This window comes from Protopterus annectens, chromosome 4.part0, assembly GCF_019279795.1.
Source record: "Protopterus annectens isolate FY-2018-M chromosome 4.part0, PAN1.0, whole genome shotgun sequence".
NCBI lineage: Eukaryota > Metazoa > Chordata > Ceratodontiformes > Protopteridae > Protopterus > Protopterus annectens.
In genome coordinates this window covers 1109542418-1109561470 of record NC_056733.1, presented here as the reverse complement: position 1 = coordinate 1109561470, position 19053 = coordinate 1109542418, and the positions used below count along the sequence as shown (strand labels likewise).

The 19053-nt window shown below is 41.0% G+C and overlaps 1 protein-coding gene across 1 annotated transcript in view; it reads left to right on the top strand.

Annotated features, from left to right (window-relative positions):
- Positions 1-19053, top strand: part of LOC122800420 (F-BAR and double SH3 domains protein 2-like) — a 940373-nt gene that overhangs the window by 90192 nt on the left and 831128 nt on the right. Inside the window, exon 2 of the mRNA XM_044069867.1 lies at positions 4943-5040. Within this exon, the coding sequence (XP_043925802.1) occupies positions 4943-5040 (98 nt within the window). The remainder of the gene's footprint in view (positions 1-4942; positions 5041-19053) is intronic.

The window sequence follows — 19053 nt, the reverse complement described above, 5'->3', positions numbered from 1 at the left end:
ATACTGATCTTGACCTAAATCCCTTACTATCTGAGGAGGATTCGGGCTCGGAACACTCTGGCTCAGAGGAAGGCCCCTCTTACACATCCTTTGAGGAATCAGATTCCTTGGCTTCACCTCCAGAGGATCAAACTTTTGGGGAACCCTTCATGCTATGACACATTTTCAGTGGGAAGAGCAAGATTACCCCCAGGCAAGGAAGAGAGTTAGGGAGTTCTTGGACCTCCTTGAATATAAGCCTTTAGCTATCCCTCCCATTTTGGATGTAGTAGAGGATGTTTACCAGGCTGCTGCCATGAACTCTGACTCACTTCCCTCTGCCCCCAGGAAGCCAGACAGATTTTATAGAGTGCAAGACACCCATAAATATATGTTTAAAAATCCTTCGACTGATCCAGAAGTTGTTACACCAGGGTCTAAAGGGGCTAGGGCCAGTACACTGCTCCAAGAATTCTCTAAGGAGAGTGTAGGGCCTTAGGTTCAGAAAAAAAGGTGTACACTTCTGCTACCCTGTCTATGAGGGCCCACAACTATCAATTCTGTATGATCAAATATCAGCAAACCATCCTGGATCAACTCAAGCAAAAATGATCAAACATGGAGGATAAAAATATTTCTAAGGAACTTTTGGACTTGTCATTATACCTCCCAGATGGCTAAACATTCTTTGCTTTGTGGCTATGATGCCATGGAGGCATCCTGCAGGGCAGCTGTAACTGGCTCTGTGATTAGGAAACCTGCATGGCTTAGGGAGCAATCACGCTTAGAACATGTAAAGACTAACCTCTTGGATGCTCCACTTAACAAAGAGACTTTTTGAAACAAAAGCTGAAGCATTTCTCAAAAAGATGGAAGACAAGGCAAAGTCCATGCAAACAGTTAAGGACTTCCTGCAAGTTCAACCACCTAGGTTCAGTAGGAACTTTCCAGCCAAGCATTGGTCCTTTCCTACCCAGTCTAGGAGTAAACATAGAAGACCCCAGAAGGACAGAACCTCCAGGCAAAGGCATCAGCAGCAGAGATCAAGGCAATGAACCCAGACAAGGGAGTTCTAGGTCACAGACCCCAGCCAGAGAGCAATTATGACTCTGTCCCTCCGCTCCACCCTCTCACCACCACTCTAAAGCTAGGAAGAAGACTGTCCCTCTTCCTCTAAAACTGGGCTGACAGTACTTCAGATCAGTGGGTTCTAAACATTATTGCAATTGGTTACAAACTCACTTTCAAAGAACCTTTAGTATACTCTGATTTCCCAGATATACCACCAAATCAAAAAACTCATGTTCTCTAACAAATACATATCCTGTGTTCTCAGGGAGCAGTGGAGGAACAAAAAGGAAAAGGCATTTACTCAAGCTTATTCCTAGTCCCAAGAAAAGAAGGATCTTTGTGTCCTATTCTGGACCTGTCCAGCTTAAACCAATTCCTCAGGATACCAAAGTTCAAAATGCTGACCCTTCAAAAATTACTGCCCATGATTACTTGTCAGGCCTTCATGGTCTCAGTAGATCTAAAGGACGCCTACTTGCACATTCCTATTCAAAAGTCACACACAAGCTTTCATTGCTTCAGAGCACGCTCCTGTCACTGTCAGTTTTCAGCTCTGCCCTTTGGGTTGTCTGCTGCTCCAAGGGTTTTCACAAAGTGTTTGGTGCCGGTCATTGCCTTCTGAAGAACCAAAGGAGTCCAGATTTACCCTTACCTGGATGACTGCATAATACAAGCTGCAGAAATTCCAAAGATCAACAAAGATCTGAAATTCACACAGGACCCCCTGACTTCTCTGGGGTTCACACTAAATCTCAAGAAATCCAGCCTGGTACCATCCAAACAGTCTTCCTGGAAGCTCTCCTGGACTCTTCCCTGCAGAGAGCTTTCCTCCCCCAAGACAAGGTAACCTTTTTAACTAGTTATTTCCTACAGATGTAGGAAAGTCAAAACATCACAGCCATGGAATTCCTCAGAGCGAATTCCTCAGAGCTCTGGGTTTCATGACATCCTGTATTCTCATGGTACCCCTAGCCAGTCTGCATATGACTTTATTGGCCAGGTTTCTGTACCATACAGTAATACTAATTGCATCACTGTTTTGTACCCCTTACTTTTTAGCTTCTTTGGCACTCTTCTGTCATACATTATCCGTGACGCTCAGTGCCAGTTGGCTGAAGCCCCTCTGAGTGTAGCTTTGACTTCCCTAACCACTCCTCAGTGATACGCTGCTAATTTGTTCCACTGTTTTCACTTTCTCAGTTCTCCCCTTCTTTGCCTTCTGTGTGGAGTCTGCATGTCCTCCCCGCAGTCGCATGGTGTTCAAATGAAGGTTGAGTGTCGGGCTGGCACCTCGGCACCGTAAAAATCAACTGCCAATCATTAGCGGACCGGCGTTCCGCTGTGGCGACCCCTAACCAGGAAAAGCCGAAAGAACAACAACAGCAAAAAAAAGTTCTCCCCTTCTTCTGATTCCCCCATTTGCTGCCACTACAGCAGTGTTACCTGTACTCAGTTTCATCTTGTATGCTTTCAGTTCTGTATTCTACTCCATTCAGGCTGTTTGTAAGAACAAGAGCGCAGCAAACTACATTTGTGTACCACTAAGTTGTGTATCAGACATGATCCTTTTTAAATCTTGGGGTGATTGCTGTTCAGTCAACTGCCTAGCAACACTAATTCTCCATTTCCTTTTGGAGGGCTTTGCAACCATTCCTATATTCAGTTGCACATGCAACATGCCTGTAGATTATCTTGTGTCTTGTTTTTGTAATGCTGGAGCTTTTCTGTACTACTCACCCTATAATTAAATAAACATATTGCCCAATCTCTGTATGCTTAACCAAATAATAAATAAAGCATATAGATTAATTGTTTTATGTGGTTAACAAAAATATATGAAGCTTTAGCCCAATTGTTTTTATACCATTAAAGAAGTAATTAACTTTTATCTCTAGTGGTTTTTATGCGGTAACACAATAAATAAATTAATTTCATTATTAAGCATAGATAATATCAAGGCAGTCTTAGACATTTGGTCGAACACATTACAGTAAAACACATTTTTGAGCTGACTTGCATATTGTGAATTTACATGACTGTTGGTATTGTAACCATTATGATTCACTTGCAGCAGTTTTGGTTTGTGTCCCAGTCTAATATTGTTAGACAGGAATTCATTAACAAGAAAATCTGTGTTCTGCTGCTACTTATAAAAAAGTAACTTGCATGAAATTATTTCCTGTTACATTGCAGAAAAAAACAGATTCTTGCTGAGAACTAATTACTACACAGATATGAAAGCTTCAGAAATACTTTTTGTAAAAATTATAGGTAACATTCAGAAAATTTCCCAATTTATTAGGCTGCAGTGGCATGCTATTTATGTTAGCAGGACTGACTCAGATTTTCAACATACACACTTTGTGACAGTATCTCTCTATTATAGGGAATGAGGTATCTTTTGTTTGTCCAGTAGGGTTGTTTTGTGTGTGAAATGCAAAATCTGCTTTAGAAGTGAAAAAAAAAGAGAAAACGATCTGACTTACCTGTAAGAGTAATTGCGTTATAGTCTTAAGATGGATAGACAAAATGGCTGCATGTTTGTTTGAGGTCAAAGTACTGAAAATTGCCAAAGTTGCAAGGCTTAATATGAGATGAAATGCAGATTCACTTTTTATTAGGTTCCCATCTGTATTTTTAAAGCACTCCTTTAAGAAAAAAAAACAGTAAAGGTCACGTGTTGCACTGAAGATGAAGGTATGGTTAGAATGTCAGATCTGTTGGTTAGAATGTCAGATCTGTTGGTTTGAAAAAATCTTTTTAACATAAATTTGATCATTGGCACATTCTCTATGCTAGTTGAAGAAATATCTGATGTCATTCAGAATTTCAGGGCTGTATTCACCATTTTAAACGTAGCATTATTCACTATTGCGGGAGCTGAAAATGCCTGGTAAACAAGCTCAGAGAGCATCAAAGAAGATTAAGACACACAGAGGGTAGTACAATGTCTCTGTGTTAGAATAGCTTGTTTGTGCTGAATATTCACACCACATTATACCTTGTAGCTGTTTTATTACAATTGGAGGAGACTTGCTTTTTAACCGGAACAGTGTTGGTCCATATAATTTTCAGGTATGATGGACCTCACTAAGTTTGGGGAGATGTCTGTTTAGAACAAGCTGTAGCATTGCTTTTTATGTTAGTGTTTCTGTGGGATAATGGGTAATTAAAAGTATATTGAAGTATTAAATTGTCACACCCACTTAAGAACTCCCTTACAGGTGCAAGGTTTGATTCTCGCAGTAATGATTATGTATTAATTATTTGGTTGTCATGGTCTCAGACATGCTACTTAGCTCAAGACTTGAATTTGTCTAGTCACTATTTACCTCTAAAATCATAAACTGCTTGTTAGAGGCCATGTGGATTTGGCTTAATGGTTAAGGTCTTTGCTTCATACACGTAAGGTACTGGGTTTGAATCTGATCCAATTTATTGGCTAAGTTTAAAATGGCCCTTCAGGATAATTAGCCTGGTGGTATTCACATATAAATTTAATGAACCTAATGTTTGTCGCTAGCTACATTCTTTGGATGTCACAGTCATTTACAAGTGAGGTTGCATCACTATCATATATTAAAGAAATGTTCTACTTTCATATTTATAGAAAAACAACATAACTTGACATATAAAGGATTTGACAATTTCATTATTCTCCAAGGTATGTGCTTTTCCAAGGATTTACATTTTGTGATTGCTCGCTCTAATAACCGTTAGAAAGGATATGGAGAACAAACCTGTATGACTCCTATGACTGACATCTGATGGGCCTGTATTTATGTTTATTGACGTTTAAAATATACTGCATCATTTTTGGAACTCCCACTGATATATTACTTGACCAGTAGATTCCTCCTAATGTTGCCTAATGCGAGTTTTACTTTCCTAGGTCAAACTGACGCAGGAGTTGAAGCTGTGCTTGACAGAACAGGTGGCTAAACTTCAGAGTAAGCATCAACAGGAGAGTGAACTCTTGGAAGACATCAGGTAACCTTTAGTGACGTCATCCATAGATACCACTTCACATCAGGTGCACTTGGCCATGAGCTACCATCTAATTGCATGTGTGTTGCACCTTTTGGCTTCTATTTATGGGACTGCTGCTGGATAGTAGTACTAAAAAAAGTCTGTATAAACAGCTGCAAAGTTCAGGATTACTCAAATTTATGTAGTTTGATAAACTCTGCTGTACATTCCATGGATGTGGAAAAACAGAAATGGAATAATATAATAGCCTGCAACTGAGGTAGTAGTAACCAGACACTTAAATGTGACTTTTCTCAGTTGGACGGTAATGTGACTTTTCTCAGTTGGACGGTAATGGTACTTTTCTCAGTTGGACGGTAATGGTACTTTTCTCAGTTGGACGGTAATGGTACAAAAAGTGTATGCAGTGAAGTGTTGTCATGTAGACCTGAGAATGGGTCTCAGTCAGAAGTGTAAGACCAATAATAAGTTGGGTCCTGAGCTTCAGTGAAAATAACAGCAAAATTTAAATTTCGCTGCTTCTCCTTAAGCATTTTTGTAAGGAGCATCTTCCTCCTGCAAAGCCCTATCTCTGTGATAGTGATGTACTTCAGAGTAGGGGGAGGGGAATACTCTGAAATAACGCAGTCCCGCAGTTAGTATAGATTGTACCTGTCTGCACTTAATTATTGCTGTTCAGTGATTGCACTTGTGATCTTAACCTGTCAATGAAAGCACTTGAAAGAACGGTATGGCAAACTATAAATCCATTGAAATAGTGTTGATTGTATGCAATTACATGTGAAGGTCTTCCAAATGGAATCAGGATTTTGATATCTGTATAGCTTTTCAGAGAAAAAAATATATATATAGCATTATGGCATTTATTTAAGTTCTAGGGCACAGGCTTAGTTTGTATAATCATGGAAATGAAGTTGATGGTCTTAGTGATAGCATAACAGCAACTGGTAAATGTGCTTATGCAAATGTTTGTTGTATGACGTCTTTGAAGAATATTGGTGACATTAGTGGTTTTATACTTTATGAAGTAGCACCTATAATGTACTGATTATATACAACAGTCTGATTATGCACTTCCTCTATTACCTTGTGAAGCAGCTTTAAAAGGGAAATGATAAATGATATAGTTTGTGTACTATTGCTGGTGTGTGTTCAGAGGTGCAGTTGGAAAGATTTTCTTATATTATGAACTGCAACTCTAATATGCTCCCAAAAGAAAGATGTTTTGTCAAGTGGACTTATCCAATTAACAAATAACTAAATACACTTTTATGGTGCTTTGGTTCTGTTTACATTGTAGCTTGTTTAAGCGTCAGCAGCCCCAGACGGCAGAGATAGCCATGGCCTCTTCTCCATCTCATTTCAGTAGTTCCTTTAGTTTTGCTATCCATTTTGTTTTTCGTCTGAATTGTTATCCTGAAAAATTGTTGCCTGTTATTTCAAATTTGGTGATTTTGGGATAGTTTCCAATCAGCATCACTGAAATGTAATATAAATATCCAATTTAAGATAAAATGGTTAGTACTATAAACTGAGGGAGTAGCAATAACAAAAGAAGAAAAGAAGGTTTGAGCCCTGAAGTCTAATAATTTGAAGGCGGAAATCTGATAAAGCAGCAGAAAATGGAGTGTAGAGCAGTGTATGCACAAAGAGACATCAGAGGTTGGAAAAATGTTCTTCTGTACAGACAGCCGGTAAAATGCCATATAGGGCACTGTGTGTGGTTATGACGACCCAGTTTTTACCAGGGTGCACAGTCTTGTATCTCTTTAGATAATACAGTGACAATGGTATATAGACTTCACCAGGAGAGACATAAAGAAATACAGCTGGTTCTTTAAACGTACAACCTTGATAAAAGGAGGAATGTGCGTGTGTGCATGGATGCACATGCACGGGGAGGGACGTTTGTGTCTGTTGAAATTCCAAGGACCATAGCTATAATCCTTTCAATAACAGAACTACAAGTTTCAATGTAGAGGTACATGTACTGATCCCAAGGTTGTAGTAGCAAGCAGTCTTGCAGTAGGTACAAAGAGCTGTGGTGGAAGTAAGCTGTCTGCCACCTGTAAAAGCACTTAAAATAGCTTTGTTAGAATTCTGCGTTTTGTTTTAACCAAAATTTATTTTTTTAAAGTACAGGTCTTGCACTTAATAAGGAGTCCGCAGAAAAATGTAAGTACCTCAATGGAATCCAGGGAGCCCAGTACACTCTTTCAGAAAAACTGAAGTATGAGAACAGAAGGATGTAGTTTGATGTAGCTAGGAGGTCAGAGGGAGATGTACAGAAGTATGGTTTCATTAAAATAGCACTGGATAGTTGGCACAATCTTCATAATGGGATAACATCATCAAAAGCAGTAACATAATTTCAGACTGTATAGAATGGATTCATAAATGCCTGGTGGAATATGCAACACCATGTACAATTATGGCAAGGCCTTTGAGGTTCACAGTGGAGTACCAAAACCACATTTGTATAGTAATGCATATGCACTACAGACGTGAGCAGCCCTGTGGGTGTGTCTCTTGTAAACCAGGCCTTAGGTTTGTTATTTGTGCTTATGGCATATTTCAAAGATAGTTCTAATAGGTCTGATACAGCAGTGGTTTGTAGAAGTTACTGCCCAGGTACAAAATGGTAATTTTCTGTTTACAGCATTGTATTCACTTAGCCAGATCTAACAAACTAATGCAGTGATACTGGAACAGGCCTGCAGTGCTGCAGTGCCCACTGACTGGTATCTGCGCACAGAGTTACACAGTTCTATATTGACAAGACAAGGGATGCAGTTCCCATTTGCAGTGAGCACAGGAGGCTAGTCATATTGCATATGCTGAATGCTCAGAGAGATGCTAGCTTTATACATGTATAAGTAACATTAATAAGCATGTGTCTCGAACATCTTGCATGGGTAAATGCAAAAGAGATTTGGATCTGCCTCTGAATCTGAGTCGTAGTCATAATATACATTGATAGAAACAACTCTGATCCAAAACAATACCAAAACAGCAAAATCTTCAGAAGTCAGGAATCGAAAAACAGGAACCAGTCAGATCCAAAAGCAAACTCTTTATTCTCCAGCGCCTCGGTGTAACCACCTTTCAAGAGTATACCATATCTGAAGGTGTGTGGAGTGGAGTTTGTGTAATAATATACATTGATAGTCTTATTTTGGATGCAAAAACATCAGTAATAGTAGTAGTTATATAATATGACGTATGGATTTTACTGTCAGAACTCCCACTTTAAATATTCACCCTGGAGAAATTAAAATAACAGAGAGAGGGGACAGTTGTCATTTAAATAAGCTAAGGCAATGCATAACTTGTATCGTCTGGCTCTACAAGTGAGTTTAAATGATGTAGTCTGACAATACCAGAAGTGTGTAAATTTGAAGCATAGGGGTTTTGTCAGCTGTGGGTGAGTACTGGTTAACCTGAGGTGTTTGGTGTAACAATTTACAACTGCAGAAGTATCTTCAGGTAAATTGATGAATATGAGGGACACACATTTTTGGTATCAGTTGATGGTATCACTGCAGTCTGACTTTCAGTCAGAGAAGGAGAGCTGATTTTTGAGCAGTCTTCCTAAATGCAAAATTGTGGGGAATGGCTTGAATCAAAATGGAAAAGATTTCACAGCTTGGGCTCAACAAAATGTGGATCCTCCATGCTTAGTTATGAGAAGGGAAATGCAGGATGATCTGTGAGCTGGTTGATGTAAGCTTGCTTTGGAACATGCCACTCGCATTGTGTGGCAGGATATTTATCCAGGTATACAAAGTGAAGCAAGACCTTCTTAAGTTGGTTGTTGGATGGTGATGTCTGAATTGTAGCCACTAGATAGCCATCAGGGAAGTACAGTAATAAGTCCCAAGCCACAGCTGAAAAGTTTTCACTGTGTATGCTCTAGTGTAGCTGACTTACCTAAGGGGGAAGTTTGTCAGGATATTTGAAGTGGCGAACAGGTTGGGAAGAAAGAATGCACTGGATGTTGACAGGTAATCATGGTGCATTATAAACTACCATGCCCAGTACAGGAGGCCAGCCTTTAGTATGAAGACTTTTTGACAAGTTGCTCACAGTTGTACAACACCCAGCAGTATGTTAGCCCTTACGTGTGTTAAAAGAATGATTGGCTGAATTGGAAAAAAAATAGTGTTGATTTTGGTATAAGGAGCACAGGTTTAGTGTTAGCTGTGCTTCGAAAGAAGCATGAAGTCTGTATTTAAGACTGAATTTGAATAATTCCTGATGGATAGTGGGATGAGAGATCAGATACGGCTTGGCACTGTCAGGTACTGAATATGTTTAGCTTGATCACGACGTGTCATCATATTAATAAAGTCGGGGAAGAGGTTTTGGATACGCATGATGGAGCCATGCAAGGAGATGTGGTTGTCATAAACCCTTACTATTCTTGCTTTGTGCTCTTATTGCAGCTGAAATGTTTACTATTCCTAAACTGCTTTTTTATTTTGATCAGTTGTAATATAATTGTACCATTTTTGTCAGGATCTCTACTCACTACTTACAATTGTTTGTTTGATTTTTGCACTTTTGTTTTCTCTTTGATGCTGGTTATCCCTGAAAATGGTTCTTTTACCAGTCCATTTACCACTGATGAATAAATGTTTAAGTAATTAAATTAGTAATGAAATGACAGAGTGCCCAGTTCATGAGATGTGGCTTTAGGGCAAGGAAGTAAGTTGGTTGTGTTTACCAACTCCAAAGGCGGCGATGTCTCCATATTCATAAAGGATATGCACACCTTCAGACTAGTAGCCCAGCATAGCGCATCTGAGATACTTCAGGTACAACTAACATTGGGTAAGATGGCGATTAAGGTCATAGCCTGTTGTCGGTCTCCAACCATGTCCCAAGACTCTCACTCCACGTTCCTAAGCACCCAGGAAACTATCGGGGTCCAGTCCAACACTCTTATACTAGGTGACTTCAACTGTCCCTTCATCAACTGGCAAAACTACTCCTGCAACAATACACTGGCCCAACGCTTCTTGGAATTCATTAGTTCCAGTGCCCTGGACCCAACTCATTCTTACCCCCACTAGAGGAAGTGATACCCTTGGCATAGTTATTACTAACATGGGCAACCATTGCTCTACATCGGTAGTCAATTCCTCCCTGGTTAGATCCGATCACAAACTAATCACCAATGAAATCTACATCTCACCCACACCCCCTGCAAAGGTATCCACCATTTAAAACATCTACAAAGCTGACCTAAAAACAGAGGTGGCTAACGTCACGTCGGCCGTGCCAATGGAAAATAGATGCACGACTGCCGAATCATACACCAATGCACTGTGCGAACATGTACATAAATGCATGGAACTTGTCATACCCAACAGAACCAAGATGCTCTCCCCCAAAAAAAGGAAGCCAATCTGGTGGTCCCCTGCTATTAATAAACTCTACAACAGAAGGAAGAAGCTGTTGCAGAAAAAGGTGAAGTCCTAAGACTGGAAAAACTCCCTTATTAGCCTCAACAAAAAGTTGAGATCCGTCATAAAAACCTCAAAAGCAGCTATGAAGGCAGAATTGTGGCAGACACTAAAAACAATCACAAAGCCTTCTATAGTTATATCAAGAATTTCCACGGCAATACCCAGGTTTTCTCTGAGTTACTGCACAATGGTACCTCCTATACTGAGCCAACAGATATTGCCAACATACTGGCCGACAGATTCAGTGCCAACTTTACCCATCTAACCCTCATAAAGAAACAATCACAGTACCAGAAGAATGCCAGGTGCCTGGCATTACTGCAGCACAGGTTAAAGCTGCATTGTCCAAGGCCAAGAATACAGCTTCCATGGGACCGGACAATATCCCTGGATGTGTTCTGCATGAACTACAAAGTGAACTAGAACTACATCTGTGTGCCCTGTTCAATCACAGCCTCACCTCAGGCTTTCTCTCTACCGAATGGTGCACTTCTACAGTCATCCCTCTCCATAAAGGGGGAGTGACTACAGGCCCTGGGAATTATCGCCCCATTAGCCTGACAAGTCTGATATGTAAGGCTATGGAGTGCATCATCATGGACCTAATTAACAAGGATATAGGGACTCTCCAAACTCTAGATCCCATGCAATTTGGTTTTGGTAAAGGTAGGTCATGCCTGTTCATGCTGGTTGACTTCTTTGAGTCAGTCACCAGAGATGTGGATGAGGGCAAAGCAGTTCATACAACCTCTCTCAATCTGGCCAAGGCTTTTGATAACGTTCCCCATTCAGGAATTATTGATAAACTCACCAAACTAGGCATCAACCCCTATATCACTAGGTGAGTTGCAAATTGGCTCACAGATAGAACCCACAGTTTGAAAGTAGTGGACTCAAGTCAGACTGCCGACCAGTCATGAGTGGAGTCCCACAGGGATCGATCCTAGGTCCTCTCCTGTTTGGCATCTACTTCTCAGAAGTCCAGGACAACATGAAGGGATTCTGGATGACCATGTTCGCAGACATCTGCAAGGTGGGAGCTATTATTATCTCCCCAAGTGATGCAGACATCCTACAGAAAAGCCTCTCTGAGACCAATGACTGGTGTTGAAACCATGGCCTTAAGCTTAATGCCAAAAAATCGGTCATCTTCTTTGGGAAAAACTCAGTTCCCACTAATTACCACATTAATGGGAGCCCACTGAACACTCTAGGTGTTATAAGAGATCTGGGGACACAGGTTGACAGCAACCTCTCCTTCGACCACCAGATTGCCACTGTGGTCAGAAAGTCCTTCTATGTGGCACATCTCATTACCAAGGGCTTTGCATCCAGGAAGAAATAGGTCATCATTTCTGTGTACTCTTCCTTCATTAGGCCAGTCAGAGTATAATGCCCCATTTGGCATGTACCTCACTAGACACATTCAACAGCTGGAAAGGCCACAAAAGTACCTCATGAAGAGGATCCTAGGCCTTAAACACATCTTATACAGACAGACTCAAACAAAACTCCAGCTATTCTCTGTCTTATATCGTCTACTAAGAGGTGATCTCTGCTTGACTTACCAAGCCATGTCTGACCCAGCTCTGTTAGAAATGCTCCATCTAAAGAAATCCCATTCCCTCCACACCACATGCTCCAGAGACCTCAACCTCATTACCACAAACAACCGAACAAGCTGGAGGGACAGGTTCATAACCCAGAGACTGCCCATGCTCTGGAATAGACTTCTCATACATGTCAAGCAGAGCACCTCACTGGCCCTCTTGAAGAAAAATCTTGAGTGGATGGGAAATAGAAAGTTCACCCCAGGATCACTCCAGTGGCTCTACTTGATAGAGGCACTGGGAACTAAGGTCGGGTGGCACAATGCACTTCTATTAGCCTAGTACACACCTATGAACCAGGTCAAAGTAGCATGAGGATGCCATATCCGATCGTTTGAGGCTGTTGTGATACAGGGGAAGTTTTTTTACTTACACAGGTTTTGACTATTGCTTTGTTACTAAGCTCTGTGTACTAAATAAGGAGTTCATGGGTTATGCTTTGATTCTGTATCTAGTCATGACTACTTTGTGCCATGAAGGCTTTAATTTCTGGAATAACTCAAGGCAGAGTCTTGGACTTTGTCCTACATCTCAATAGAACCATAGTATTAATTATTGAAAGAAAGATGTCATTAAAAATAAAGAGCAGAGTTCATGTTGTGAAAGTATAACTAAGCAGTTGACCAGTCTGAAGGCTTGAATTTTGTAGTGTTTGTAGACAGACTATGGTTCTGAGATTTTAGGATGTGGTTCTAAGACCAGCAATGAGTGACTGGGAGAGGTGGTCACTGAAAGCTGGCATCAGTCCGACAGAGGAGATGTTACAGAGAAGCGGAGATAACTATGCCTCTAAAACAGCTGTTTGAGAAAGATGTATCCAGGAATGGTACTGTGAAGTGGAAAAGAGTTTTAAAATACCTCATTCCTTCATACTGAGCTCTTTTAAGCTTGTGCTCAAATTCCCACTGTGCTTTGCCTGAGCCTTTTAAAAGTACAGTTATTATCTCACAGTGCAAGCAAATGTTCATATCTCTAGAACCATAATTGTTACTAGACAACTGTAAATGGCAAACTGTTGAGCACAAAGTAACCTTTGCATTGGTTGAATTCATTCATTTCCAAGTCTTAAACCTTGATTTCATACACCACAATAATCACAGTAAATGTAAATTGTGTTATGTTGTATAAACAGCTGACGATATTTCAGTAGCCATTGAAGCAACACACATACTGCCGGCAGCATTTTCTTCTTATAGCTGTGAGCTTTCATATGAGGCTAAGCAGTTTCTGTTTACAGAAATATGAAAATTGTTACAATATAAATAAATAGTAAAGAAGTAATATTCATTATCTGTTTGTCTGCATTTCACAGATGTCAAATATCAGTACAGTTGTGTTTGCCACTGTATGAGCTTTAAGATAAAATGTTGTAATACCTTCTATGTAGCATGAAGGGAGAAGGTATTACAAAATTTTATCTTAGAGCTAATACTTCTATGTAGCATGGGGCAGCTGTGGTGGTGCAGCAGTTAGCATTGCTGCCTCACAGCAGGAGGTTCTCCGGTTCGATTCTTGGCTGGGGTGCCTTCTGTGCGGAGTCTGTATGTCCTCCTTGTGGTCGCTTGAGTTTCGTCTGGGTGCTCCGGTTTCCTCCCACATATAGACATGCTGTAGGTGAATTGGACACACTAAAGTGGCCCTAGGTGTGAATGTGTACATGTGTGTGCCTTCAATGGAAGGCTGAGCGCCGGGCTGGCAACTCGACACTGTAAAATTCCACCGCCGGTCATTCTGCGGACTGTTCCGCTGTGATGACCCCTAAATGGGAAAAGCTGAAAGAAGAAGACCTTCTATGTAGCATGGTTTTGGAATTATTAATGCAAATATGAACAAACATGAATTTATGCCTAGATGCATCTGTAAGATGTAACTGCAGAAGTGTCTGGAGACATCGCTAGTCTGTAATGAGACACCCAAAAAGCTAGTTACATATGTGCAAATTTAAAATGCAATGTTGTAATTATGCCAGTTATTTTGCAAGTAGATGCCATTCAGAATGGTATAGGAACTCTGAACCTTCAAGAGAGCAGACCTGTTGTCTGTGAGTCAAGAGCATTTGCAAACACTCATGAGACATATGCTCAGAAAATGAATGCTAGTAGAAGCAGTACTACAGTGCCTAATAAACGCAAAAACCTAGCATGTACTGCCCAGCCGAACTCCTTACACCATGTGGATTGGGATAGTGTTCAAACCTGTTATATCATAGTGCACTGCATAGTTATTTTTTATACCAGTTGTGCATTAAAGCCATTTCAAATGTTAAGATTAGATATGTTCCCAATTACCTCTCTCTTCCCATCACACCTCCAACATTTGCGGTCTGCCTGAGGAAAAATTCTCTGGAGTCTACTTGGGGTATAGAAATATCTATGTAAACATTTCCAGGCAAAAATCCTAAATCTTCTAGATTTTGTTGCATATTTCAGAGACATACCTATATCCTCCCATTGTTTCTTTGTGAATTGCTTATCCAGTCACTCTTCCCAGTCCTTTCTAACCTCCTTTGATTCTTATAATTATCATGCAGTAAGTTTGTATGCTCTACTAATTATTCCTTTTTAATGGCAGCTTCTGTGGTAGATTCTACTAAAAACTCTACCAGTGCTGGTCTTTCATTTAGGACCCCCCTATTGCTTTCTTTTTGCCTTTACTCTGCCTTCCCTGTCAGGGATTGATATCAATCTCTAACCCGCAGTCCAGATAAATTATTGGCATCTTTCCCACTCTTGCTATTTGCTCCCAATAGCTTTGTTACTTTACCAGTTTTCTCCAGTAAATTCCAGCCCCCACTTGCCTATTGTCTATATCCCTAATTGCAGTCATCCCTATCGGTATAATCTCCTTTCTTCAATTCCATATTGGCTTAGTTCGTAGAATACGTTTTGCTACTTTATGGATATAATATTCTGTATGATTATTGTTATTCTTCTTAAAGGCCTACATCCAAAATTCCAGTGTCTTGTTTCTTTAGCTTCCCCCTGTTTTATCATCATCCCTTTCCACTTTGAATTATAGTTTTCTGCTTGAGCTATGTATAGGAGTCTTGACTGTGTAGCACTAAAACACCCCTTCAAGTTGGGTAAACTATATCCGCCCTGTTCTAGTGGACGAATCGGCTCATCCCACTTGGCTCTTACCATCTTCCTCTCCCAGACAAAGTCCTTCGGCTCTTTATCAATTGCCATCCACAGATTCTCATTTCGTTGATAAAAATATGCCTGACCTGTGTATAAGACTAAAGAGAGTAAAAACATTTTAACTGCTTGTATCTTACTATCCATATCCATATAACAAAGCTTCTATTGTCTCAATTTTTGTATTATCTTTTGTTTAGTCCCACATATCCTTAGCTGCCACACTAGAATCAATTTTATGTCCCCATAAATATGGGTATTCCTGAACAAATTTGTGTGTGGGTACATAATTTACCGCTATTGCCTTTGTTTTAACTTCATTAATTTCATATCCTGAAAAGATCTGAAACTGTCTCAAAATGTTCTACAACACTGTAATGTCCCTTTCTGGTTTTGTCAGGTATAAAATAATATTTTCTGCAAATAAAGCCAGCTTTTCTTGACTACCATACCAATTATATCCTTGAATTTCTGAGTCCCTTAATAATAAAGGGGAAAGAGGACATCCCTGTCTGGTTCCTCTGCTCGAACAGAAATTATCAGAGATAACACCACCTACTTTAATTTTTGCCTCCGATCCCTCTTATGTCATCCTAATCAACCTTATAATTTTTAATGCACTCACCATTTTTATGCTTAATTGTAAATGTCGCTAGAAGCAATTGAACATAAAAGCATACCTTATGCTGTGGTATTATGTGTTAGTATAGCAGTATTTATATGCTGTAGTATTGTGTGTTAGTATAGCAGTATTTATATGCTGTAGTATTGTGTGTTAGTATAGCAGTATTTATATGCTGTAGTATTGTGTGTTAGTATAGCAGTATTTATATGCTGCGGTATTGTGTGTTAGTATAGCAGTATTTATATGCTGTGGTATTGTGTGTTAGTATAGCAGTATTTATATGCTGTGGTATTGTGTGTTAGTATAGCAGTATTTACACACACTGAGTTATAAAGAGATGAGGAGGAGAAGCACAGAGAAGATGCAATTGGTAGCGTAGTTTTAGGCAGCACATCTGGTCACTTACCAACCAGTTACGGCAAATGCTAGGTGCAAGGGGTGTGGCTAAATAGTACTATGATCTTGTTTTTTGTAATTGGCTACTGCAGTACTGTTTCTGTTACTTAAACAAAACAGTATATCCAAAGCAGAATCAAATGAGTGAAAATGCCAGAGGCGGCTTGGAGAAGCCACTGTGGAGTAATAAACCCCAAAGGGGGAAGTACTGAGGTGTTGTACGCAGTTGATATTGTTTCAGGTACAACACACAATACAGTGAACTTGTCTAGAAAGCCTGAGTGGGGTACTATGTCGAATGCCTTGGCCAGGTCATGGTAAGTATGCACCATCTTTCCCTCATCCATTCCTTTGGTTCATAGGTTCATAGGTAGATACTAGGCGATCTGCCCTAGGGCATTTATAAGCCTAGCCAGAGTGTATTTGGCTTCCGCCTCCCTATTAGATTAGCCTACTGTGCCTCTGTAAAGTAGGTCACAGAAGGTACCCTTTTAAGATTAGTTTACTGTGCCTCTGTCTAGCAGGGACACAGAAGAGATCCCAGGGGTGAATTTGCAATTTCCCATCCACACGTCCAGATTTCGCTTGAAGAGGGTCAGCGAGGGGCTATGTCTAACATGAATTGGGATTCTATTCCAGAGTGAGGGGAGCCTCTGGGAAATGAATCTGTCCCTCCAGCATGTCCTATTTATTTTTGTGCTGAGGTTTAGGTCCCTGGAGCTTGTAGCTCTAAGGGACTTGGATTTTTTGAGGTGGAGCATGTCCATTAATTCTGGGTTTGACATGGCTTTCTACGTCAGGCATAGATCGCCTCTGAGTAGGCGGTAAGCAACTGAGTAGAGCTGGAGTTTCTTTAGTCGAGCTGCATAGGACATCTGTTTGTAGCCCATGATCCTCTTGGTGAGGTACTTTTGGGGTCTCTCCAGTTGCTGCAGGTGTTGGGTAAGGTATCTCCCAAAAGGGGCACTGTATTCAATTATGGGCCTGATGAGTGATGAGTAGAGGGGCACAATGACCTCTCTTGATCTAGATGTGAACCCTTTCGTGATAAGGTGGGCTATATAGAAGGTCTTTCTAACCACTTTGGCAACGTGATTATCAAAGGAGAGATTACTATCTACGTTGGTCCCCAAATCTCTAATTACTTCTTCCGTACTTAATGGATTACCACCTATGTGGTAATTTGTGGGCACCTTGTTTTTCCCAAAGGGGATGACTATGCACTTTTTAGCATTTAGCTTGAGGCCGTGGCTCTGGCACCAAGCATCCGTCTTTGTGAGACCCTTTTGGAGGATGCTTGTGTCAGCTGGAGATTCGATTATGGGCCCAGTTTGCAGTCATCTGCAAACTTTGTCAGCCATAATCCCCCCATGTTAGCCTGAACCTCAGAGAAGTATATACCGAACAAGAGCGGTCCCAGAACTGAGCCCTGTGGGACGCCACTTGTAACTGGTTTGGATTTGGACATGGCACCTGCGATTCTGACCATGTGGGTTCTATCTCTGAGCCAGTTTGCAACCCATCTTGTGATATAGGGGTTGATATTTAAGCTGGTAAGCTTATTTATGATGCCCGAGTGGGGTATTGTGTCAAAGGCTTTTGCGAGGTCCAGGTAGGCTGTGTGGTCTACCTTGCCCTCATCTATGGCTTTGGTAACTGTTTCAAAGAAATCAACTAGGTTTAAGAGGCAAGATCTGCCCTTAACAAAGCCAAATTGGGTAGGGTCCAGTGTCTGGAGGCTCCCAATGTCTTTGTTTATGAGTTCCATGATAATACGCTCCATAGCTTTACAGACCAGACTAGTCAGGCTTATGGGGTGATAGTTTCCGGGGTCCGTTGTGGCACCACTGTAGCTGTACGCCATTCTTTGGGTACATATCCTGTAGTAAGGCTAAGTTTGAACAGTGACTTAATGTGAGGGTTCAGTTCTTCTTGGAGCTCGTGTAATACACAGCCTGGGACACCGTCCAGTCCCATAGATGCTGTGTTTTTTGCTTTGGAGAGGGCAGCTTTCACGTGTGCATCTGTGAAGTCAGGGAAGGTTACATTCAGTTGGGATATAGGCATTTGCTCCTTTGGGGGGGGAGGGGGAGAGAAGTTTGTGCTGAATCTGTCTGCCAGGATGATGTTCTTCATCTCACATTGCTGCAGTCCTTACTTATGGGTAGTCCGCTGTCCTCGGTCGGCCCGAATACCAAAGTATTAGGCTGACGTCGGTCATGGGCGTCTAGATCTGACATCAGAGCGTCAGGGTATAAAGGCACATGACCGACGTCATATCCTCAGTCTTTTTTGCCGCATGGTCCGATGCAGAAGCAGCGTTGCAAGTGCCGTTCGTTCTGAAATTTTTCGTTGGAGTTTCAGACCGATACCAAGTTGGGCTAAGTACCCGTTGGGGAATATTTTTGTTTTTCTTGCCTCAGTTACTTACCGGATGTCAGAAAAGTGAATAATTGTATTTCTTGTGGGAAACGGATACCGCATAGGGATTACCACCGCTTTGTATTCCTTGTTTGGGACGAGCACACGTAGTTGGGTGTCGGTTTTGTGCTAGGTTTAATAAGCGCACTATAAACGGAGGTTAGATTGCGCTAGGTTAGTCTTTGGCAAGAGGTGTAATTATAATATGCCGTTGGATGTTCCGACGCCTGCTTCTACTAAGAAGCAAAGACAAATCTTTAAAGCCTAGGCAGGATGATTCGCCTGTTACGGACGCCGGATCTTTAGAAGCTACAGCTGAACAGGTGGATCCGGCTGAAGTTTCTGTTGAGTCC